The sequence below is a fragment of the Schistocerca piceifrons genome, chromosome 8 (assembly GCF_021461385.2).
Source record: "Schistocerca piceifrons isolate TAMUIC-IGC-003096 chromosome 8, iqSchPice1.1, whole genome shotgun sequence".
Taxonomy (NCBI): domain Eukaryota; kingdom Metazoa; phylum Arthropoda; class Insecta; order Orthoptera; family Acrididae; genus Schistocerca; species Schistocerca piceifrons.
In genome coordinates this window covers 416,569,070-416,595,039 of record NC_060145.1, presented here as the reverse complement: position 1 = coordinate 416,595,039, position 25,970 = coordinate 416,569,070, and the positions used below count along the sequence as shown (strand labels likewise).

General features: G+C 44.5%; 1 protein-coding gene across 2 annotated transcripts in view; it reads left to right on the top strand.

Moving 5' to 3' along the window:
• LOC124711192 (scavenger receptor class B member 1) overlaps window positions 1-25,970 on the top strand; it is a 685,541-nt gene that overhangs the window by 586,777 nt on the left and 72,794 nt on the right. For both annotated transcript variants that reach the window (XM_047241121.1, XM_047241120.1), the window contains one exon: window positions 17,642-17,802. In XM_047241121.1, coding sequence (XP_047097077.1) covers window positions 17,642-17,802 — 161 coding nt within the window. The remainder of the gene's footprint in view (window positions 1-17,641; window positions 17,803-25,970) is intronic.

The window sequence follows — 25,970 nt, the reverse complement described above, 5'->3', positions numbered from 1 at the left end:
TCTTGCTCCCGGCTAAGTTGAGGATTTAATGAGCATTAAATCTGTTAATGAAAATGAACAAGAATAGTTTCGTTGTCTCTTTAATTAACTTGATGATGCCCTTCTATGAGCATGAGTATTTCATCAAGCATTTTTAACGATACCTATTACTTGTCATGTTTAACAATCAGAGTGAGTTCTAAGTTTCTGAGAATAGAAAGAAAAAATGCTGTAGTGCCAATTTTATTTGTGTTATCTTCCGCGCGCATATGACCACTCCAACATCAGGTAAAACTTAGTCTGCATGCAGTCGGGATCACCCGGATCACGTGACTCACTGAAAATTTAATAGCCAACGAGTTATCGCGACTCATGCGGTGAAAGGAGTGCTTCTTCAAACGGTAACCTTTCCTAAGTGTGGAGCAGTGCTTTCATTCCCTCTATGTGAACAAAAACGCTATTGAAAAGTTCGGTACAGGTTGAGAGTTGGACAGTGAGCACAAACTTCTGGCTGTGAATCACGAAAAGTCCGTGAATAAAGACCAAATCTGTCAGGCTGTTACGAGGAGTCCAGTCAAACACCAGAGAGCCCAAACACGTAGCATAGGTTACCGAGAAGAGGGTAGTCTGTGTATACGTTGGAAGGATGTAGACTCAAGGCGACACTGGCCTGTTGTCGCTGTACGGACAGCTTTATTCAGCTCCCGAGACAAAGTGTGCACGGGATCACACCACGCGACGTGGCGAAGGAGGGCGCGTCTCTGGGCCGTTGCGATGCGCTCTGTAGGGGTGAGTGAATAGCCCCGTCCTATCAGAGTCGCTGGCTGCAGCTCTAACAAAAAGTTACTATTAAAATCAGTCTTGATCACAAATTTATTTATTCTGGTAACCGTTTTCGACGACGCCTGTGGTCATCTTCAGACCTAAAATTCTAAGTCTGATCAGAGGGTAACATACATTAAGGAAAATTATATAAAAGTAAGTTATAAAACGATAAATTACCAAAATGCTGTATGAGCAGGAGCCTCCTTCTGGTGGTAAATCACTGCTAGATACTTATATACTGGAGGCTCCGTCCACTTTTGACAGAATGGTGTCATCGCTAACCAATGGGTTAAAAGTCAAATAACAACGTAATATTTCGTAATTAAAAGAACAATGACAAGAATGAAAAATAAAAGTACATGGAACTTGGCTGGTTCAACAGCTATTGTCAGATAAAATATTTAAAAATATTAAACGTATGAGATAAATAAAAATAGTTTCGACAGCACATGGGTTGCCCTCTGTTGGAGAACCATGTAGAAGCTACTGGTTGCAATGGTATGTATAGACGCCATTCCAAAGATGTGGCAGCAGGCTACTCTCCAACGAGGTTGTTGTAATATCGACAGGCAAACGCTTTGTGATCAAGACTGATTTTAATAGTAACTATTAGTAATAACATTGATCACTATCTGCTCCCACGATGTATTCAAAAGTATCTAACAAGAAGCTTCTGCCACTGTAACGCTCGAGTCGATTTCTACCATGTGGTGCATGTGGTCTGGTCACTGGCTAACGAAGCCAAGCTATAGCGAGAGGGCGGCTGTTCTTCCAGGGTCCTATGTAAAATCTCCAGCCTGGAGAAAACCAATAGTGTCATCGGAGAGGTACTACATTTTGTGACAAACCTAGCTGGGTCCTCAGCAACAGTTACTGATAGGAGAACGGTGGAATGTCGTATTGCGAGGCTGAGGCGACCTCTTTGCTGCTAATTTCACCTTGGAGATGTATTCCCGCTCGTGAAGGTGGTCTTACGAGGGACCTACAATCCAAGTCTCCATCTTGACGATAATATTTAATAATTTTTTCATTCGTGTAGAGAAGTATACAACCTGATACACTATAGGACATCCATTACTAGACATTAATGTGAGGTGTGTCCACCCCTCGCCTTAATAACGGTTTGAACTCTGCTGGTAACATTTTCACTCAGGTCTAAATGTCGATGGACCAATGGTAAGCCATTCCTCCTCAAGAGCCAAAACCAGAGAAGATAGTGGCATTGCACGTTGGGGTCTGCGGAGAAGTCGACTTCTAACTCACACCAAAGGTGCTCCACTCCGATCAGGCTGGGAATATGAGCCGGCCAGTCCATTTCAGGAATGTTGTCCACAAACCATTGGCTCCCCCTCAGGGGGTCCACAACTCTTTTGTGGACACGTGCGTAGCGAGCACGGGACCCCGAGCTAATGTGGCCCTCCTTCCTTTCCGGGCTGCATACCCCCCCTTTCCGTATCCTTCCCCATCCCCCATCTTCGCCCTCCCCCCTCACCTCTGGCTCTTTCCTTCCCTTTCTCCCCCTCTGGGAGTATGGTTTGTGCCTACGTCCGGAGACGGACGCTTGTAAATGTACCGCACTCTTCGCCTTCCTTGCTTGTATGTCTTCCTCTTTCTTCGTCCTTCTCTTTTCCTTACCTCTTCTCTTTACCTCTTCTCTTTACCCTTTTCTCCGCTGCGGCGTTTGAGACCTCTCTTCTTTCCTTTCCCTGTCTCTTTCTTCCTCCCTGTGCGTGTCTGAAGGCCGACCCACGCACTTCCATGCGTAGCCGGTGACGGGGTAACGCGTAATTCCCCGCCCTGGGTAGACAGGTAGGACACGTACGTACCCCCTGGTAACGGCCAGGCCCAGGGAGGGGTGATTACCCGAGCTGATACCTTCCGAAAGTGCCGATTGGTCCCTCCGTCCGTTTGTCGGGAGGTGTGACCTGAGGTGTGAACAATCACCTAAGGCGGGTGTGCCCTCGGTGAGGGCCCCCACAAGGAAGGAGCGCGCCATCGGAGACGCCGGTAATCATGGGGGATTCTTCCGCAATGGTTTCCTCACCTTCCACTATGTCTGCTCACAAACGTAAGTTCACTGAGTCTCAGCCACAGACGGTTCTTCCATCGTTGCCACAGTTCCTTGTTGTTTCTCGGTCTGACGAAGGTCACGACTTTTCCACGGTCAACCCTTTCATTATTCAGAAAGGTGTCGACGCAATTGCGGGTCCTGTAAAGTCTTGTTCCAGATTACGGAATGGCACCCTGTTGTTGGAAACACACAGTGCCCTCCAGGCTCAAAAATTGCTGCGTACTTCTCTGCTCCACACCTTCCCTGTCCGGGTGGAACCGCACCGTACCTTAAATTCCTCGCGTGGAGTCGTTTATACACGCTCCATCGATGGATTGTCTGACGAAGAAATTCAGCACTACCTGTCTGACCAGGGCGTCACAGCTGTTCATCGGGTTATGAAATGGGTTGACTCGAACATCATTCCAACCCGCACTGTCTTCTTGACATTTGACAAAGTTCAACTCCCATCAAAAATCAAAGCAGGCTATGAGATAATTTCCGTTCGCCCTTATGTCCCAAACCCTACGCGTTGCTATCGATGTCAGCGGTTCAATCACACCAGCCAGTCCTGTTCCAATCCGGCCAAATGTGTTACGTGTGGCAAGGATGCCCATGAGGGTGCTTGTCCACCTCCATCCCCTCGCTGCATCAACTGTATGGGTGACCACGCTGCTTCCTCTCGAGATTGCCCCGTTTTTAAGGACGAAAAACTCGTCCAGGAAATAAGAGTGAAGGAAAAGGTGTCGACCTTTGCTGCTCGAAAGTTACTCGCCAGTCGACAGCCCACTGTGCCTCAGAAAGGAAAATACAGCGCTGTCCTTGCTTCTCCTCGGCCAACAAAGGAGGCGGCCACGCAGACTTGCGACCTCACCTTTAGTACCACGGTCGTCAGATCGGCCAGCGCAAAGATCGCCCGTTCAACCTCACCACTTTCGCCTGCCCACTCAATGGCTCACCCTTCGTCGGGTTCTGCTAAATCTCGAGCCCAAAAGTCAGACGCCAAGTCTTCCAAAAAAGAGCATTCTCGTGAAGAGTTTTTACGTACCGCAACTTCACAACCATCGGTTCCTCCCTCATCTAAACATCATACTTCCAAGAAGGCTACGAAGAAACACAGTTCCTCTCCTTCTCTGCCAAGGCGTGTCCCATCTACAGCACCACCTGGCGGAAATCGCCCTCGGCCGTCTTCTGTGTCGACGAGGCGCACTGCTGGTGGCCGGTCAACTGGCCGATCGTTGGTGGCTGGAGCTGCTCCTGACCAACCTATGGATCAGGATCTTCTGCCTTCGACTGAATGCCATTCCATGCTGTCGGTCGCAAGCTCTGAGCAGTCGTTGAGTTGACAGCACCCTTGGTCACGTTCCTCCATTTTCTGTTCACCCTATGTCCATTATCCACTGGAATATCCGCGGCATTCGAGCCAATCGGGATGAATTGTCGATCCTCTTACGATCCTACTCGCCGGTCATCTTCTGTCTTCAGGAAACAAAGCTGCGTCCCCATGACCGCTTTGTTCTCCCTCATTTTCACTCCGTCCGATATGACCTCCCCTCTGTTGAAGGCACTCCAGCCCATGGAGGACTCATGATTCTGCTCCATGATACTCTCCATTATCACCAAATCCCCTTAAACAGTTCCTTCCAAGCTGTCGCCGTCCGTCTTTCCCTTCCTGGATACACGTTCTCTCTTTGTACGGTATACATTCCATCGTCCACACCAATGGCACGAGCTGATCTCCTTCATCTTCTTGGTCAGCTTCCACCCCCCTATTTGCTGGTTGGGGACTTCAATGCCCACCACCCGCTTTGGGGATCTCCACATCCTTGTCCACGTGGCTCACTATTGCTAGACGTCTTCCACCAAGCGGATCTAGTCTGCCTTAACACTGGGGTCCCCACATTTTTGTCTGCCTCCACGACAAATTTATCTCATTTGGACCTTGCGGTCGGTACTGTTCCGCTAGCTCGGCGCTTCGAATGGTTCGCCCTTGATGATACACACTCGAGTGACCACTTTCCATGTGTTCTTCGACTGCAGCCTCAACTGCCATATATGCGCTCGCGACGCTGGAAGTTTGCCCAAGCCGACTGGACACTTTTTTCGTCTCTAGCGACATTCGAAGACCGTCGCTTTCCCAGCGTCGACGATGAGGTCACACACATTACCGACGTTATTCTCACAGCTGCGGAACGTTCAATACCACGCACCTCCGAATTGCCCCGGCGCCCCCCAGTTCCTTGGTGGAACGAGGCATGCCGTGACGCAATACGTGAGCGGCGACGTGCTCTTCGCATTTTCCGTCACCATCCAACTTTGGCAAACTGTATCCGATATAAGCAGCTCCGTGCGCGATGCCGTCGCGTCATCCGCGATAGCAAGAAGGCAAGCTGGACATTCTTTATTAGCTCATTTAACACCTTCACTCCCTCCTCGGAAGTTTGGAGTCGGCTTCGACGGTTCTCAGGCGCGCCTAGTTTCTCCCCGGTCTCTGGGCTCACTGTCGCGCATGATACCTTAGTGGATCCCGTCGCAATTTCTAACTCATTGGGTCAGCACTTTGCTGAGATTTCGAGCTCTTCAAATTACCCGCCAGCGTTTCTCCCGAAGAAACGTGCAGCGGAAGTGCGACATCTTGCTTTCTCCTCTCAAAATCGCGAAAGCTACAATACTGTTTTCTCCATGCGGGAACTCCAACATGCCCTCTCTTCTTCTCGGTCCTCCGCCCCAGGACCGGATGGTATCCATGTCCAAATGTTGCTGCATTTATCAACCCATAGCCTGCGTTACCTCCTTCGTCTTTACAATCGAATTTGGACCGACAGTACCTTTCCCAGGCGATGGCGGGAAGCTATTGTCGTTCCCGTTCCGAAACCTGGAAAGGACAAACATCTCCCCTCTAGCTATCGCCCCATTTCTCTCACGAGTAGTGTCTGTAAGGTTTTGGAGCGTATGGTGAATTACCGTTTAGCTTGGTGGCTGGAATCCCGCAGTCTTTTAACACCAGCCCAATGCGGATTCCGAAAGCATCGTTCTGCCGTTGACCATCTTGTTGCTCTCTCCACTTATATCATGAACAATTTTCTCCGGAAACGCCAAACGGTAGCAATATTTTTTGATCTGGAGAGAGCATACGATACCTGTTGGAGGACAGGCATCCTCCGCACACTGTTCTCTTGGGGCTTTCGAGGCCGGCTGCCCCTTTTTCTTCGCGAATTTATGGCAGAGCGCACATTTAGGGTGCGGGTGAACACTACTCTCTCCCGTACTTTCTCCCAAGGAAACGGGGTACCCCAGGGCTCCGTGCTGAGTGTTGTACTGTTTGCCATCGCCATTAATCCAATTATGGATTGTCTCCTTCCTGATGTCTCGGGCTCCCTCTTTGTGGACGATTTTGCGATCTACTACAGCTCTCAACGGACCAGCCTGCTTGAAAGACGTCTTCAAGGATGTCTCGATCGCCTCCACTCGTGGAGCATCGAAACCGGCTTCCTTTTCTCACCCAGTAAGACCGTTTGTGTTAATTTTTGGCGACGTAAGGAGTTTCTTCCGCCCTCCTTACATCTAGGTCCTGTCAACCTTCCGTTTTCCGACGTCACTAAATTCTTGGGTCTTATGTTTGACAGAAAACTGTGCTGGTCCTCCCACGTTTCCTATCTTTCGGCTCGCTGTCTGCGTTCCCTTAACACCCTCCGTGTCCTGAATGGTACCTCCTGGGGAGCGGACCGAGTGGTCCTTCTCCGCCTCTATCGCGCCTTAGTGCGCTCGAAATTGGACTATGGAAGCATAGTCTACTCCTCTGCTCGGCCGTCTATTCTTCGGCGTCTCGACTCTATCCACCACCGTGGATTACGTTTAGTGTCTGGAGCTTTTTACACCAGCCCTGTGGAAAGCCTTTATGCTGAGACTGCTGAACCTCCGCTGTCCAATCGGCGGGCAGTCCTTCTGAGTCGTTATGCTAGCCATCTGTCTTCCATGCCTGCTAATCCAGCCCATGACCTTTTTTTCGACACCTTCTTTGATGTCGGGTATGCAGGCCGCTCCTCCTCCCTACTACCCCCGGGAGTCCGCTTCCGTCAACTTCTCCATTCTCTCTCCTTCCGCTTTCCTAAAACCTTCTCGACAACTTGGGGTACAGCACCGCCTTGGCTCCGTCCCCGGATCGACTTGCTCAGAGACCTATGTCAATTTCCCAAGGATGGTACCCCTACACTTGTCTACCGTCGGGCATTTGCTGCTCTATGTGCACAAATGACGGAAGCCACATTTATTTACACCGACGGCTCGAAAACATCGTTAGGTGTAGGGAGTGCCTATATTGTTGGCGACACCCCAAATCACTTTCGGCTTCCCGACCAGTGTTCGGTTTATACTGCGGAGCTTTACGCTGTTCTCCAGGCTGTCCACTACATCCGCCGCCATCAGCGGATACAGTACGTAATCTGCTCAGATTCTCTCAGCTCTCTCCTAAGTCTCCAAGCTCTTTACCCTGTGCACCCTCTGGTCCACCGGATTCAGGACTGTCTGCGCTTGCTCCACCTGGGGGGCGTCTCAGTGGCGTTCCTCTGGCTCCCGGGACACGCTGGTATCTGTGGGAATGAGGCGGCCGATATAGCGGCCAAGGCTGCAGTCTCTCTTCCTCGGCCAGCTATTCAGTCTCTTCCGTTTACCGATCTACGGAGCGGTTTATGTCGCCAAGTTGCTCATTTATAGCATGCGCATTGGTCAACACTTCCGCATAATAAATTGCGGGAAGTGAAAGCCCTTCCTTGCGCTTGGACCTCTTCCTCCCGAACGCGTCGTCGGGAGGAGGTAATTTTAGCTAGACTCCGGATAGGGCACTGTCTTTTTAGCCATCGACATCTTTTAAGCGGTGATCCTCCCCCACTCTGTCCCCACTGCTCTCAGCTGTGGACGGTCAGACACCTTTTAATTGAATGCCCCTATTTTAATCCGTTACGCTCCCGTCTACAGCTATCGCCTGATCTATCGTTGATTTTAGCAGATGACACGCGCTCAGCTGACCGCGTTCTACAGTTTATTAGTGACAGTGAAATGACGTCAGTCATTTGATTTTTTTTTGGGGGGACAACCAACCCCTTTCTATAGTGGATTTTTAAGCATTCCTTCTGCCTTTAGTTTCTCAAATTTTATGACTTTGTTCCCATTGCTGCTGATTTTAAATTTCGTTTTTTTCCTGTTTTCTACGTCACGGGCTGGGCGCTAATGACCATAGAAGTTTTGCGCCCTAAAACCACAAAAAAAAAAAAAAATTGGCTCATAGGCGCTGCTTTGACAGAGTGCATTGTTATGCTGATACAGTCTTCGTCTCCGAACTGGTGCTCTACTGCACACACTACACAATGCCGTAAAATGTGTTCACATCCTTCCGCATTTATCGTTTTCTTAAGAGCATATAGAGGGGACCAAACCCTAACCATGGAAACACAACCCCATACCGTAATACTACCTCTGCTGTCTTAGCTATTGGCACTACACTTAGTGGCAGCTAACGTTCTCAAGGCATTCGCCAAACCCAGACGCTTCCATCAGACTAACACATGGTATAGCATGATACGTCACATCAAATCACTCGTTTCGAGCCATCCACTGTCCAGTGGCGTCGTCTTCTATACCACCTCACCCACCGGTTAGCGTTAACTACAGGAAGAGGTGTCTTAGAAGGATCTGCTCGAAAATCTACCCTATTCTTTTTAATTCCCAATGCTTCATAGCCTGCCGGTAGCACTTTGGAACTCATGAGTGATTCTTTCCGTTTAGAACCGCCCTCTTCAGTGCAAGACTACCCCTGCCTGGCGGTAAATGAGGTCTGCCTGGCACTGGTTTAGATGTGGTTTTTCTTCGTATTCCCACTTCAGTCACGTCAACAGCCGACTTGGTGGGCGGCTTTAGGAGCACTGAAATATCCCTGATGAATCTCTTACTCAGGCGAAATCCAACGAGTACTCCACATTCGTAGTCACTGAACTCAGCTGACGTACCCAATCTGCTGTTACTGCTTGTTTACTGACAAAACCTCTCGTGATATCTAGTGATCCAGTCTGCATTACCTAGGAGTGTCCTGATACTTTTGATAGTCTCCCTCTGTAACTTAGAAACAACGTTATCTTGTCCTTCTATCTTCGTCGCCTCCAATAAGTAGACAAAATTAAAGTCCTGTTTTTGGTAGGGTCCTTAGTTCTCGGCTTTAACTACAATAATTCTCCCACTTAAATCCACGTAGCCTTTTATTTTACACTACTTAATTGTAAGTAGCATTTTATTTTACAATCGGCGTTATCGCCTCTGGGAATGTTGTATCACGATATCACTCGTCTGTGTGCCGGGCAGTACAGTGACAGCTTGTGTGTGACTTCAACACGAACGTTTGATTACGGGGCTACGACCTTGAAACTAGTCGTGACGAACTATATGAAGGAAAGAAACTATAGCTGTGAAAAATTACTTACTGAAATAAAATCCGCTACAGACCCGCGACAAAATTATCTTAGAGACCATTATGAATCTGTATATTATTAAAGGGGGAAGACTTTCACCCAATACTACTTGCAGATTGCCTACCTAAGGTCTTTCAGGGGAACAGAAATTTGATTGTCAGTATTTCTCATAACACTGACCGAATATACAGATATAAAATGTTGTCATAATCTACTTATTAAGGGAATTAATCTTAAGTTAGAGGTTTAACACAGTAAGTGCTGCATTAGAGACAACATTAGCGCCGCTGCTTCGCTTGCGCGGATTGTGTGGTCTGCACAGATTGTTTTGTTTATCTATAGCGAATTTTTATATTGCTAAAAAATTGTAACGTCTTCTAAATTTTCATGCTAATTAATATACTTCAGGCCGAAAGACGATTGTGTGAGCTGGAATAAGAGGTCTTCGTTAACCGTGCGTTTAGAGTTCTTGTGGTTTTACCGCACGCGCACACCATCCCCCCCCCCCCCCCTCCCCACACACACACACACACTTCCTTAGAAATAACAATTTTAATAGATTTTGAATTAAAATGTGATAATATACCGATGACGAAATATATTCACTATGACTTACGTCCTAGATTTCACTCCATTTGGGTATGAAATTTCAAAAGACAATAAAATATGTATTTTTTTTAATTTCTAACCCTGAAGCCAAATACAAATTTTCAGAGTCTTAATTTTGAAAATGATTTCGTAATGGAATATTTGTACAAAAACTTTCAGTCCCTATTTTACCCACCAGGGATTGAATTTCCGAAAACACTGTAACACATTTTTTTGAAATTTTTAACTTAGAAGTCAAACACCAATTTTCTTTGATGTAGTTTACAAATTATTTATTTTAAGTAATTATTAATAATTTATTTTCAAAAAATTTTTCCCATTTATTTTCAAAAATAGTTTCACCCAGTATTTTACCCCATTAGTGGTTGAATTTCCAAAAATGCTGAAGCACATACTTTATTTTTGACCGTGAAACCAAATGCTAATGTTCGTAGTTCCAGCTTCAAAACGTCAAAACTGTGCAAGTAATATTCCGAGAAGTGATTATGTAATTCTACGCAAATATCCTCGCTCAAGGACTCGGAAGTTCGGCTGACCGTGAAGAGCAAAGAATGCCCTTTATGTTAAATAAACTTTTAATGTAATTGCCGTTTTCTTCCATAGCTTTACCGTTCGTGAAGACAAAATAAGGTAAAATAACTTGTTAAACAAAAATAATGCACATTGAATGAAATTTACTTACAAAAAGCGATGCAGGTAAGTTACTTGAACCATGCAAGATAGTAAATTACCTTCCATGGAATGTAACACTTCTTTTCGTATTCAGGTTTTTGCTTGTTACGACGTACTGCAATGCTAAGTGGAAACACACGTTTTTCCAACGTTTTATGTCGTACAGTTAATATATTCTAACACTGCAAGTATGAAAATAACCATCTGCGTCTTCACTGCTTCGGCAGCTCTGTAGTATGATTATGACACTACGCAACAGGACCACATGCTGTGGATATGCGCGGTAACGATTTCAGCGGTAGCCTCAGCACTACAGAATCGACCTTCTCTGCTGATATGTAATACGCTATACCAGACAACTGTACTTCTGAATCCAAATCTCCAGTACCAAATTGCAATGCAGCGTAAATTCTCTTCTTCGTTTCCTTCATATTCTTCATTTAGCGTTCGGCATTTAGTGGTATCTGCTTTTTTTCTGATGGTCTATGTTTTCAGATAATATTACACAGATTGATTTAACCGCCCATACCGCTGTCGTTTTATCAACCAGAAATGTAATACCTGGGCTTCATAAACCACTCCAGAGACTTTCATATTCTTTTTGCCAGTTAGATGCAAACTAATAGTCCTTCGCTAGAGGCAGTAGTTTCTGTGTTATTAAAGAAAAATGGACAAAAGTGAACATTAAACGCACCCCCGGTCCCACAGTCAGACCCCAATGGTCAGGTTTTCTAGTATGGTGTTCGTGGCACTTTACACTCATTTCCGAGTACACCAATTATTTCCCACGTTAAACCTTTCTTCATCCTCATTGACTAGCCTTATTACGTCACCAACTTACTCGAGCACTTACAAAGCGTGAAACTGACATTTTTGCAAAATTATACCCGACAATTTTGCGAGTTTGAACAGCATAAAATATGTGGTGTCACCGCCAGACACCACACTTGCTAGGTGGTAGTTTAAATCGGCCGCGGTCCATGTAGTACATGTCGGACCCGCGTGTCGCCACTGTGATCGCAGACCTAGCGCCACCACCAAGGCAGGTCTCGTGATACGAGAGTGGACTCGACCCCCAGTTGTACGAGAACCAAGCTACCGCCCAGTTGTACGCGAACCTAGCTATCGCCCAGTTGTACGAAGCCTTTCTCTCTCATTAGCCGAGAGACAGAATAGCCATCAGCTAAGTTAATGGCTACGAACTAGCAAGGAGCCATTTGTATCAGTGCCTATAGCTTACGAGTAATCAAGAGAGATGTATTCCAAGGAATTATTAAAAGTTAAGTAAAAAGCATCTACATACTTTTCTTCTTATTCATTCATAAGTTTTTATGTTCCAGACTTCACGCCCGTATGCTTATTGCCGTGCGTGCACTATCGGCCACAGCGTTAGTTTAGCATTCCTTTTCAGCAATCCACATCACGGTGTCGGTCCAGCTACCGACACTACAAAATAAACAATTACATCATCGTATTCGCCAGGCCATCTGCATCTGACTGTGAAACTATTATACTCGCAGGGGTTCAGTTTGGATCGAATTATCAAAGTAACTAGTTGCAGCGTAAAGTTTACAAAAGTCATTTTTCGTTCATTAACTCAATCTTAAAGAAGTAGCTGGCTATTCTGGTGATGCAATAGCCCAGTTGAATCACTGATTGGAAAAAGCAAGAAAGTCCAATCACCTCTGTTTACAGAAAACTAAAAAAAAACTTGTTAACACTTACAATATTGTTCCTACAGATTTGTGATCCATTGCAAACTTGTAGAACTAGATTATCTGTACACAGTGATAAGTCGTTCCAGCGCATTCGATAAATATTTTTGAAGTTGTCCTCTTTGGAAGTTGGTGGACATTCGTCCCTTTTCCAATAAATGATCCTCTCGTGGGGAGTTTGCAAAGAATATCACAGTAACATAAGTTTACGCAGCTATTTAATTATTTATGTCACTAACCACTTCAAAACATTGATATTTATTTAGTAAAACAGCTTAAGAACAACAATGTACTGTGATAAAATATAAAAATTTTAATTAATTCTTTAACACTTTTTAATCTTCATCAGACTGTACTATGTTGTGTTTTTGGAAGTCTAATCTTGTCCTTCAGACTGGAAATAATTATTTCCTGTGGGCCACTGCAGAATGTTGGTAAAAAACTCTTCATACTCTAATGCAATGAACTTCATTATTTTATTAAAATCTTGCAGCTTCTTGTTTATAGGAATCTTATTGTTGTATGCCAAATTTCTAGGATAATAAGGTATTTGTTTTTCTTTAAAAAGCCTGTAAGTATTGCGAAGCAGTCAATCTGTCCATTCCGAACAAACGACATACCCTGGGTACCAATGCTTATAGGTCAAATGCCGAAATTTAGCAAGAGAAAATCTGGGAAATGAAGATTTTTTTTTTTAAAGTGGTCCCGCCAACATTTCTTTAAGTCAATAGTATCTTTATGTCTAATAATCTTGGATTTAACGAATTCAGTGTTTTTCTTGAATTAATTGTTATTTAAACGTACTGTTTCACAGGGTAGACTCTATCTTGTTGTCGTATGACTCTCTTGATTAGGGCAAAACCCTTATCACATGAGAGGAAGGAGTGACCTCGAACAGGAAAATAATGCTGAATTATTTGAAATTTCCCAGTCATTGCGAGATACATCAGGTACCATGCAACAGTATTGTTTCTATTTTGCCCACCACAAGAATCACTGAACACATGTAGTTCTTTCACTGAGTTAGGTAGCCCACTTACGTAGTCACTGAGAAATGTGCACACTTCATCCGATTGCCTGTCCTTAATGGTAGCAGTAAAATGGTAATGTATTGTCTTTCAGATTATGGATTCCAAATACAAAAAGCCATATTTTTCGTAAGTGGAACATTTCCTGCACAGGAAGAAAAGGAAGGGAAAAATTTTGCATATAATCAAACACCATTCCGACTACATAATTCCTTTCAGCACACAGTTTTATCATTTCTTGTTGTTTTTTATAAAGCTTAGATGTTCGTCGCTTGTGAACTGTCAATTCTGCGACAGCCATACGTTTTGCAACTTCATTCAGGAACGGAGATTAGATTTTGGCTAGAAGCTCCTCACAGGCAGGATATACACTCCTGGAAATTGAAATAAGAACACCGTGAATTCATTGTCCCAGGAAGGGGAAACTTTATTGACACATTCCTGGGGTCAGACACATCACATGATCACACTGACAGAACCACAGGCACATAGACACAGGCAACAGAGCATGCACAATGTCGGCACTAGTACAGTGTATATCCACCTTTCGCAGCAATGCAGGCTGCTATTCTCCCATAGAGACGATCGTAGAGATGCTGGATGTAGTCCTGTGGAACGGCTTGCCATGCCATTTCCACCTGGCGCCTCAGTTGGACCAGCGTTCGTGCTGGACGTGCAGACCGCGTGAGACGACGCTTCATCCAGTCCCAAACATGCTCAATGGGGGACAGATCCGGAGATCTTGCTGGCCAGGGTAGTTGACTTACACCTTCTAGAGCACGTTGGGTGGCACGGGATACATGCGGACGTGCATTGTCCTGTTGGAACAGCAAGTTCCCTTGCCGCTCTAGGAATGGTAGAACGATGGGTTCGATGACGGTTTGGATGTACCGTGCACTATTCAGTGTCCCCTCGACGATCACCAGTGGTGTACGGCCAGTGTAGGAGATCGCTCCCCACACCATGATGCCGGGTGTTGGCCCTGTGTGCCTCGGTCGTATGCAGTCCTGATTGTGGCGCTCACCTGCACGGCGCCAAACACACATACGACCATCATTGGCACCAAGGCAGAAGCGACTCTCATCGCTGAAGACGACACGTCTCCATTCGTCCCTCCATTCACGCCTGTCGCGACACCACTGGAGGCGGGCTGCACGATGTTGGGGCGTGAGCGGAAGATGGCCTAACGGTGTGCGGGACCGTAGCCCAGCTTCATGGAGACGGTTGCGAATGGTCCTCGCCGATACCCCAGGAGCAACAGTGTCCCTAATTTGCTGGGAAGTGGCGGTGCGGTCCCCTACAGCACTGCGTAGGATCCTACGGTCTTGGCGTGCATCCGTGCGTCGCTGCGGTCCGGTCCCAGGTCGACGGGCACGTGCACCTTCCGCCGACCACTGGCGACAACATCGATGTGCTGTGGAGACCTCACGCCCCACGTGTTGAGCAATTCGGCGGTACGTCCACCCGGCCTCCCGCATGCCCACTATACGCCCTCGCTCAAAGTCCGTCAACTGCACATACGGTTCACGTCCACGCTGTCGCGGCATGCTACCAGTGTTAAAGACTGCGATGGAGCTCCGTATGCCACGGCAAACTGGCTGACACTGACGGCGGCGGTGCACAAATGCTGCGCAGCTAGCGCCATTCGATGGCCAACACCGCGGTTCCTGGTGTGTCCGCTGTGCCGTGCGTGTGATCATTGCTTGTACAGTCCTCTCGCAGTGTCCGGAGCAAGAATGGTGGGTCTGACACACCGGTGTCAATGTGTTCTTTTTTCCATTTCCAGGAGTGTACTTCTACTTGTGAGCGACCGAATCTATAATGAATATTTGCATTGAAGAATTTGAGATAATATTCATACTTCACTGTCAATTCTTGGTTTTTATCTCAAAACAAGTCGTGCATCTTTTTCACATTTAAGTTGGAATCCAAATATACAATACTTTTGCTATTGTAGTGTGACTGGTGGGTTGGGAAAGATCGAAAATGAGCATCAGTCTTATCAGTGACATCAGATCCCACTGTATTTCCCCTGTCAATATGCTTTTTTCTCCGGTCATCTGGGGACTGGCCATTAACAAGGAGCGATGTTAAGAGTACAACAGTCCTATCGCCCACAGCATGCAAACTACAAAATGCTTTGCGACATACCTGTATCCTTCTTCTGTTTCATAACAAAGAATCTCTATGTACCTTTCTTCACAAATGTCGGATTTTCTTTTCTGCTCCTTCTCCTTTGTACAGGTGAATGCTCTATCAGTCCCATTAAATACAGAAATTTTCCCCTCTGTTTCGCCATGGTACAATCTCCTAATTATTTCCATTTGATTCTTATCTTTAAAATGCTCAAAACACATTTTGAAACAACTGCAATAAAACAGAATGTTGGAGCAAGAAAACAATATACTTCACTTAAATATTTAGCAGTAAAATGAAGACATATATCACATGAAGACAACTTACCTGCATACTGGACCAGACAGTTTTGCTGGCACAACTATTCCTTTAGAGGTTATGTATTTGTGTCTTAGTGATCTAGCTTTCTTGTGTCATATACATTTCTTACACATTTTCTTCTCCCGTGGACTTTCTCAATTTCAGAGTCAGTTTCACTCATTATGCTAAGAGTCTGCAAACAGCAACTTACGTAAACACACTGACAATAATGTGGGACAGTAAAACTGAAACAATGTGTTTACATGCCACTTAGTAGCATTGTTGCAACATTCTTTGCCTGACACCTGGTGATGCTGCTTACACTAGTGGGTGGAAAACAGAAGAATCTCCGGACATTTTTCTCTATTCCACTAATTACAAACTTTAAAAGGCTGTACTATCCGTATTATTACTGCTTTTTTCCTTCGTTTCCACTCATTGATGAGTGGACAGCTCCAAAATTAAATATATGTCTCAGCTTATTTTCGAAAAAAATGGACTTTCTTCTTTTTTCCAATCAGTGACTCAATTAATAGACCCAAAAAGGTCGAATATCTGGAATAGTTCGTACAGTTGAAAATTTTTGTACAGTGGTAGTAGGCAGCGCCACTAACAATATATTAGAAATCCAGACAGGTGAGGGATGAGTGTGGGGTGGAAGGGCCGTTAGGTCACTTTTTAAAGTTTTCCAGTAATAACTCGAGAAACGTGGCTTACAGCGAAAATGAATCCCAGTACACAATTTAACTACAGCAAATTTCCTACAAAAATGACTTGCTCATTTTTTCCGTAGCTAGCAATAGCTTGCGCACAGCGAGCGAGAAAATATGAAAATCTCGGGTGTGGTTTGTAAAGGCCAAGTATAACATTACGGGCTGCATAAAACGACAGCGGTACGGGCAGCCGAATCAACCTGTATACCTATATCCCCATTGTTATTTTTACTGGAATAAAAATGTTAAATAGCTACTCCATTATTTAATAAGAATGGTTGACACATGTATCATTTAATTAGTTTTTGGGTTGTAATCACAAAATTAATCTAAGGGCTTTGTGATTTCCCTGTGAAGGTAAGAACTGCGACAATGGACGATCTGGTCTAGCGAGCCAACAGAATGTCATCGGAATAGGCTATTAATCAGAGACTAAGATTAATAATAGAGAAGTGACGAAGAGAATATGTTAAGCTTCCAGTGTATGAGTGATGATGCAGATAAGTGTCACATTTCTAAACGTCCAGCTGGTGTGTATCTTGCACGTATGATTCTCAGGTACTAACGAAGCGGATGGCAGATTAACTATTGAGAATGAGAGGTGATGGCCACATATCAATAAAGGGAATTTTTTCCTGTCTGTACCCCTTTCTTTTCTTTCTTTCTATCTTTCTTTCTTCCTTTCTTTTTCCCTTTCTTCCTTTCTACCTTTTTTCCTTCCTTTCTACCTTTTTTCCTTTCTTTCTACCTTTTTTCCTTTCTTTCTACCTTTTTTCCTTTCTTCCTTCCTTTTTTCCTTTCTTCCTTCCTTTTTTCCTTTCTTCCTTCCTTTTTTCCTTTCTTCCTTCCTTTTTTCCTTTCTTCCTTCCTTTTTTCCTTTCTTCCTTCCTTTTTTCCTTTCTTCCTTCCTTTTTTCCTTTCTTCCTTCCTTTTTTCCTTTCTTCCTTCCTTTTTTCCTTTCTTCCTTCCTTTTCTCCTTTCTTCCTTCCTTTTCTTCTTTCTTCCTTCCTTTTCTCCTTTCTTTCTTCCTTTTCTCCTTTATTCCTTTTCTCCTTTCTTCCTTCCTGTCTTTATCTTTTCCAGATAAACTTTTTCCTAGACCCGCTACTGTCTTTAACAATGATTATAGCGCCTGTATCATTGTTTTCCATTGCAGGAGATCGTGCTGCGCAATGGGTCGATGACGTTCGACTGGTGGCGCGAGCCGCCCGTGGACCCTGTGATGAGCGTGTACATCTACAACGTGACGAACGCGGACGCGTTCCTCAACAACGGCGACAAGCCCATCCTGGAGGAGCTCGGCCCCTTCGTCTACATGTAAGCTCACTTTCTAAATTACCCGCACCCGCCTGTGCGCAGCAGTGTGCCAATATGATCACGGCACTCATAGGTTCGCTTGACATTTCATAAAAGCGCTTCACAGTGAAGCAAGTAGTGTGGAGCGCAAAGAGTTTGAGCTAGCAAGGGAAAGGCCTCAGACACGGCCAACCGATCCTGCTCATACTGTATGTATCAGCTGGCTCGTATACAGCCCGCAGTGAAAGGTCATAAGAAAATATATGCATACACACACACACAAAAAAAAAAGTCTCGCATCACCCGATTCCCAGAACTCCTGAAGATAGACGTTGACTATGGATATTGTATCACAGACACAGTCCCTTTGACTGTTCAGAGATGTCACTAAACCTGCCCAAAAAGGTAAAAAACCATGCACGGAGGGGGTAAGGCAGCCGATCAGTTCCAGTCATTCCACCAGGAAGGAGGTACACGGCTGCAGTTGTCTGTAGTTCAACTATGCCTAGACGGTCAATAGCTCGGTTCGATCAGCATTGTTACTTCCTGCCAGGAAGGGCTCTCAGCAAGGGAAGTGTCCAGGCGTCTCGGAGGGAACCAAAGCAATGTTGTTTGGACTTGGAGAAGATAGAGAGACAGGAAATGTTGATGACATACCTCGCTCAGGCATACAGTGCATGACCGCTACCTACGGATTATGGCTCGGAGGAACCCTCACATCAATGCCACCATGTTGAATAATGCTTTTCGTGCAGCCACAGGCCGTCGTGTTACGACTCAAACTGTGCGCAATAGGCTACATGTTGCGCAACTTCACTGCCGACGTCCATGGCGAGGTCCATCTTTGCAACCACGACACCATGCAGCACGGTACAGAATAGGCCCAACAACATGGCGAATGGACCACTCATGATTGGCATCACATTCTCTCCAGCGATGAGTGACGCTTATGCCTTCTACCAGACAATCGTCGGAGACGAGTTTGGAGGCAACCTGGTCAGGTTGAACGCCTTAGATACACTGTTCAGCGAATGAGGCCGACGTACGCCGCTGGTTGTCATGGAAGGCGCCGTTTAACGGCTCCGACCGATAGTGCAACCATATCGGCAGCATACTGGCGAGGCATTCGTCTTCATGGACGACAATTCGCCCCCCCCCCCCCCAATCGTGCGTGCACATCTTGTGAATGACTTCCTTCAGGATAACCTCATCACCCGACTAGAGTGGCCAGCATGTTGTCCAGACGTGAACCCTATCGTCACATGCCTGGGATAGACTTGAAAGCGCTCTTCATGGACGTGACCCACCAACCACTCTGAGGGATGTACGCCGAATCGCCGTTGAGGAGTGGGACAATCTGGACCAACAGTGCCTTGATGAATTTGTGGTTAGTATGCCACGACGAATACAGCCATGCATCAATGCAAGAGGACGTGCTACTGGGTATTAGAGGTACCGGTATGTACAGCAATATGGACCAACACCTGTGAAGGTCTCGCTTTATTGTGGTGCAACATGCAATGTGTGGTTTTCATGAGCAATAAAAAGGGTGGAAATGATGTTGACGTCTCTTCCAATTTTCTGTACAGGTTCCGGAAGTCTCGGAACGGAGGTGATACAAAACATTATATTATGATGTGCAATATACTCAAAATAAATTGACAGTATCGATAGTTAATCGAAAATTCAGCATTTTTCATCATATTTGGCATCCACAAACACGTACTGGGTGCCTGAAATTTAATTATAACCACCCAGTATTTTCCGAGGAGTCGAGGAAAGAAAGTACTAAGACTGCCGCTTACGTACTATTAAGTAATCGCAATTCGGCATAAGCGGCGTTGGCGATGCGACCAAGGCATATGGCTGGGGAGCGGAGAACCGTGTCAGATTCCCACATGGACTGTGCAGTTTTCTTACTTGTATTTTTTGCGTTTCTAAATTGCTAGTAGTGGGAGAATTAATAAGATAAGTAAACCAATCAGGAATAACAACGAGGTAGAAAAGTTTCTCAAATTAAAAACCTAATTGTGGTCCCTTTAGGAATGGTTCTTTCACTCAACTAGATGTCCTGCTGTTCTTTCGAGCAACTGGATGGATGGTACTTGTATAATATTCGAAGCAGATATACTCGCGGCGCTAAGAACATCAAATAAATGCGACCTTCGCGCAATTTCGTCATTTCTTTGGAAGATTCGGCGGAAAAAAACTTCGTTTACATTAAAATATAATTCAATTTCGAAAATTATTTTTGATGCATACCACGCGTACGCCGGCGCTGAAAGCTGACCATGAATAATGTGATCCAGGCGTCCATGCGGTTATGAGCGTTGTTTCGAAAATTCGTCTACTCTATTATACCTCATTGCTTTACTAATTTAATTAACCCTCGTATTGCAACAAACTTCGATGCGGCAAAAGTACAAATGAAGAAAGCCTGTCGAATACATCGGGGAATCGAATACAGGTTATCCAGCGAGATGCCTTGATCGTTAAGACATCGCCGCTTCAGCTGAACATCGTATATATTATGGGTAGATAAGCCAGTTTCTTTCCTCGATTTCTAGGTAAATGTCTTTGTGGACCCCATATAAGAAGCTCACTAGCCAAAGGTGCAAATCCATAATAATATCTAAGTTAACAGGAGGAACAAAATCGTTTTACAACTACAAGACCATCAGAATACGTTATTGTACCTTCGTTGTTATACTCAGACAGATGTTGAGACACATTACGCCAAATACTTCTGTTGGATGTTAATTTGTTTAATTGTTATTGCATAGATAAAAACGGATTTGGTACCTTTCGGCAGAAAATTGTGTAAAGTTTGGTGACTCTTTGTGATTCAAAGTATTCATCTGATATGTCATACGTCATAATTCAATTAAAAACTAACAATGAATATAAAAACAGCAGACACATCCGTAAAACATACAATGACATGTAAATAAATGTTGGCTGTGTTGTGTGACGTCCTTACCAAGAAGAACTACGATTGGCTGCCAGGATCTGGTACTTCTTGGAAGTGAAATAAGACTGGATTCGGTACTCTTCACGATGAACAGCAAGTCTTAGGGCAAATATATGATGGATATGGTACGTTTTGGCATAAGAAGGTAATAGTTCTAAGCAGTGCTGCCACCTGTTCTCATTTTTCAATTTTTCGTATATGTTATCTTTTGGAAATTAGCTTCTCGTATATGATGACGAAAAATGCTCAGTTTTCAATTAGTTTTAAGATTTTATCAGTTTTGAGTCCATAACGCTTCATGAACTCTGGGGGTGGGCTACGGTCGCAGGTTCGAATCCTGCCTCGGGCATGGATGTGTGTGATGTCCTTAGTTTAGTTAGGTTTAAGTAGTTCTACGTTCTAGGGGACTGATGACCTTAGAAGTTAAGTCCCATTGTGCTCAGAGCCATTTTTTGAACTCTGGGGGTGGTTACCTTAAAAACAGGGGAGTGTTGAGCCGAAATATATTAATCTTACGTTTTAGGTTGTACACAAGCGACCTGCCAAATATGACCCGTATCGGTTGGCCTTATCTGAGACCCTTCCCTTTATAAGATAGTTCTATATTAAATATTGGAGATAATTTTAAATGGTAAAAAATTATCATGTGAAAATTGCAATAACTATATTGAAACGGAAGTGTTAATTTGCTATCTGCAGGTGTATGTTTTACGTGGGCCTAGGTAAGGACCTGAACTTCTGAAAATAGTATATATTACTTATTACGAACTTTAATAGTCTTTATCAGAATACAATCCAATAGTAATTACACAACTTTCACTGTAATTGATACCTGAGAGATCAGTGTTGACCACCACAAAAACGTCGCTGTAACTTGTCAGAATTTCCTAAATCTGACCAGATCACGTCTGTGGGGATATTGAACCTTATTGTGTGTCCCTTTGGTTCTATCAGCCGACTGACATGCACTGACCAGATTTATGATATTTTGAAAAGTTACTCTGACTTTGCGGTAGTAAACACTGTCTAACGGCTGATGCATCAATTACGGTGAAAGAGTTGTAAAGATAGGTATGGTTAACCTAAACTGGTTGTCTAGTTACTATTAGATTGTAGTACGATTACGGCTAGTAACATTTGTTATAAAAAACATAGAATCACGTGTGTCCGTCACCTGATCTACATCTACATGTACACCTACATGGATACTCTGCAAATCACATTTAAGTTCCTGGCAGAGGGTTCATCGAACCACCTTCACAATTCTCTATTATTCCAATCCCGTATAGCGCGCGGAAAGAATGAACACCTATATCTTTCCGTACGAGCTCTGATTTCCCTTATTTTATCTTGGTGATCGTTCCTACCTATGTAGGTCGGTGTCAACAAAATATTTTCGCATTCGGAGGAGAAAGTTGGTGACTGGAGTTTCGTAAGAAGATTCCGTCGCAACGAAAAACGCCCTTCCTTTAATGATGTCCAGCGCAAGTTCTGTATCATTTCAGTGACACTCTCTCCCATATTTCGCGATAATACAAAACGTGCTGCCTTTCTTTGAACTTTTTTGATGTACTCCGTCAGTGCTATCTGGTGAGGATCCAACACCGAGCAGCAGTATTCTAAAAGAGGACGAACAAGCGTAGTGTAGGCAGTCTCCTTAGTAGGTCTGTTACATTTTCTAAGTGCCCTGACAATAAAACGCAGTCTTTGGTTAGCCTGCCCCACAACATTTTCTGTGTGATCCTTCCAATTTAAGTTGTTCGTAATTGTAATTCCTAGGTATTTAGTGGAATTTACGGCCTTTAGAATTGACTGATTTATCGTGTAGCCGAAGTGAAACGAATTCCTTTTAGCACCCATGTGGATGACCTCACACTTTTCGTTATTTAGGGTCAACTGCCAATTCTCGCACCATTTAGATATTTTTTCTAAATCATTTTGCAATTTGTTTTAATCTTCTGATGACTTAATTAGTCGATAAACGACAGCGTCATCTTCAAACAGCCTAAGACGGCTGCTCAGATTGTCTCGCAAATCGTTTATATAGATAAGGAACAGCAAAGGGCCTATAACACTATCTTCGGGAACGCCAGAAATCACTTCTGTTTTACTCGATGACTTTCCGTCAATTACTACGAACTGTGACCTCTCTGACAAGAAATCTCAAATCCAGTCACATAACTGAGACGATGTTCCATAAGCACGCAATTTCACTAAAAGCCGCTTGTGTGGTAGAGTGTCAAAAGCCTTCCGGAAATCCAGAAATACGGAATCGATTTGAAATCCCTCTTCAATAGCACTCAACGCTTCATGGGAATAAAGAGCTAGTTGTGTTTCACAAGAACGATGCTTTCTAAACCCATGTTGACTGTGTGTCAATAGACCTGATTTTGTCAGGTTCAGAAGTTAATATTGTTCAGTCTGAGCTCAGGGTAAATTAGAGTTCTTAATTTACATCTATTTTCTCCCGTTCTGAATTATATTAATAATTTCATCTTCAGTGGGTGGGATATTTCGTGTGTGTGTGTGTGTGTGTGTGTGTGTGTGTGTGTGTGTGTGTGTGTTGCTATTGATGATTAGTGCGATTGTTTTTTTCATTGATTGAATAATGGTGCGCTGGCCAATCGACGGGAACGCGTTGGTCGGTGACGCATCGGGCTAGCTGTGTGGCGGTCTAGCAGGCTGCTCACGAAGCTGCTGAGCGCGCCGTCTCGTAACGCGGGTTGCGCGACGTCTTGTTTTGCAACGTCAGCGCTCAGTGTGTGCGCTAGGAGGGGCCGGCGTCTTACCGCCCTGCTGCAGTTGCCAATCGTAACTCGTGCTGCCCTCACCCGACCGGCCTTATCCCGTCCTTCACTTAAACGTAACGCCACAACAGTTCATTTGCAACCTGTAGAACTATTCATCCAGAACCGCTTCTAGACGCATAATTGATAAGACTTTGAGTGAAACTTCCTGGCAGATTAAAACTGTGTGCCGGACCGAGACTCGAACTCGGGACCTGTGTGTTCGAGTTAGAGTTCGAGTTCGAGTTCGAGTCTCGGTCCGGCACACAGTTTTAATCTGCCAGGAAGTTTCATATCAGCGCACACTCCGCTGCAGAGTGAAAATCTCATTTAAGACTTTGAGTGCTTGAAGTTTTGCCAGGACATGAGGAATTTCTCGAATGTACAGATTTCATTGTTGTTATCTAAGTAAGCCAGAGCTCCAAATGTAAAGTTAGGTTACAATCTATCGGGAATCGCTAAATCTGCTTCTCAAAAACAAAAATTCAGCGATCTCTCTCTCTCTCTCTCTCTCTCTCTCTCTCTCTCTCTCTCTCTCTCTCTCTCTCTCATGATGATGATGATGATGATGATGATCTGTTGGTCTAGAAAATATTTACGTACATATGAGTAACTGACAATCGACTGTTCCTCGAAGCAACGATGATCCATTGAACCTTCCACACGAAACTTGAAAATTAATAAGTAATGCTGAAATACACGAAAACATAAAAATACCGGACAAGTGCGACTAAGAGTCGCACTTTGAGAGTTCCGCAGAAAATTCTGTATTTAGACAGCAGCAACAACAACAACAATAATAATTCTGTGGGGCTCAGTGGCCTAGTGCAGGTCTTTCTATTGACTTGGGCGACTTCAGTGTCCCTAACCTATCCCAGTTATCCAACTGGGCAAAGGGGACCTACAGTTTGACGTGCCCTCGAACCGCGTGTTGTTTCAGGCGACTCTGCACATTGAGGGTGAAGGCTAGGTTAAAACGGAAGACGGAAATATCCGTGGTCCAACTGAGATTCGAACATGCGACCTCTACCGATAGACTACTAGACCCGACATGTGTATAAATAATTCATCTTTTAGTTTTGATGAGAAAGTTCCAGTCAGTATCAAAATATGTGTCTTAAATGGCCGCATCTTTTGATTACATTAACTTAAAAACTTAAATATTTTACACCGTCAAAGGACTGTAGACCTTAGCACCTGACATAAATTTCCCACTTGATATCCCTATCTTTCATGAGAAAAAGGACTCTTAATAGTCTGACTCAGTCGGACGACAAAATGATTCTGTAAAGGTTCAGTTTTGACCTATTGAGGTACGGAGCTCTAAAAATACACTAAGGAAATTAAGAGTGACATTTTTTCGACATTCAGTATGCATGACCATATGCTAACGAAATCATATCATGAAGTTCAAAAAGGAAGGTAATTGTGACAAAGCACACTGTTTTTTAATTAATTAGTTCCGGGTCTAGGCCCCTCGTCACATCGTAGCTCTGATTTCTCATACAATTTTCTGCGGGTGACTGGACGTCTTATTAATTCTAACTGCATTTTTCCTTCGTTCGCATATGATGTATGTATGTTTTGCTTTGTTGTCAGATACATTTTTCTACTTATTAACCAGACAATGACCTTACTTAACAGACTGTAGATCCTACAGTAGTTAAGAAAAATCATTCATTTAAGGAACTGTGTACCTGGTTGATTTCCATCTCACTGATCTTTCAAAAAAGAAAGCGGTGTTCTCAAGCCATCTTGTATAAAAAAAGACCCTTTTGTCACTGCAAAAAGAAAGTAACGTGAACAAGAAGTATTCCAAAATAGAAGCAGTAAGACAACAGGTGTGAATTCGTGTGAGGAAGGGGGGGGGGGGGGCCGTGGAGGAACGGAAACAAGCAAATAACAAGAAATTGGCACTTGGCAGACTGAAATGAATTTGTGCCTTAATACCTGGAGTCCTTGTTATTCGCTTGTCAAGAGTTACTAGAAATGACAAGTGCCATTTTGTATGTTGAAACACTTTAATCCTGTGCCTTGTGCTCGAGAAGACAATTGTAAACGCCCACCGTCGAGGTTCATCTTATTCACCTTTCCACATCCAAGTGCAGAGTCTACAGAGACGCCCAATACGCGTTTAAGACCGCGCCGTAACGCCAGTTCCTCCAATCACCGTTGGCAACCGACAGGACTTTGTTATCCTGCCGTGAGATTGCTATTCGCGGGGGTGGAACTATTCGAATGTAAATAGCGCGTGCGTCGAGCTTGATAATGAAACAAATCCACATGCAGCCGTCGAAAAAAGAGACGACCAGACTGCAGCTGACCTTCGATCGCAAAGTGGAGGTGAGGTGCGAGTAATGCTGTGTTGTTGGGAAAGCCCTCACGGTCGCGGTTGACGCACAGGCGTCGGCAGCAGCGAGAACGGGTTGTGC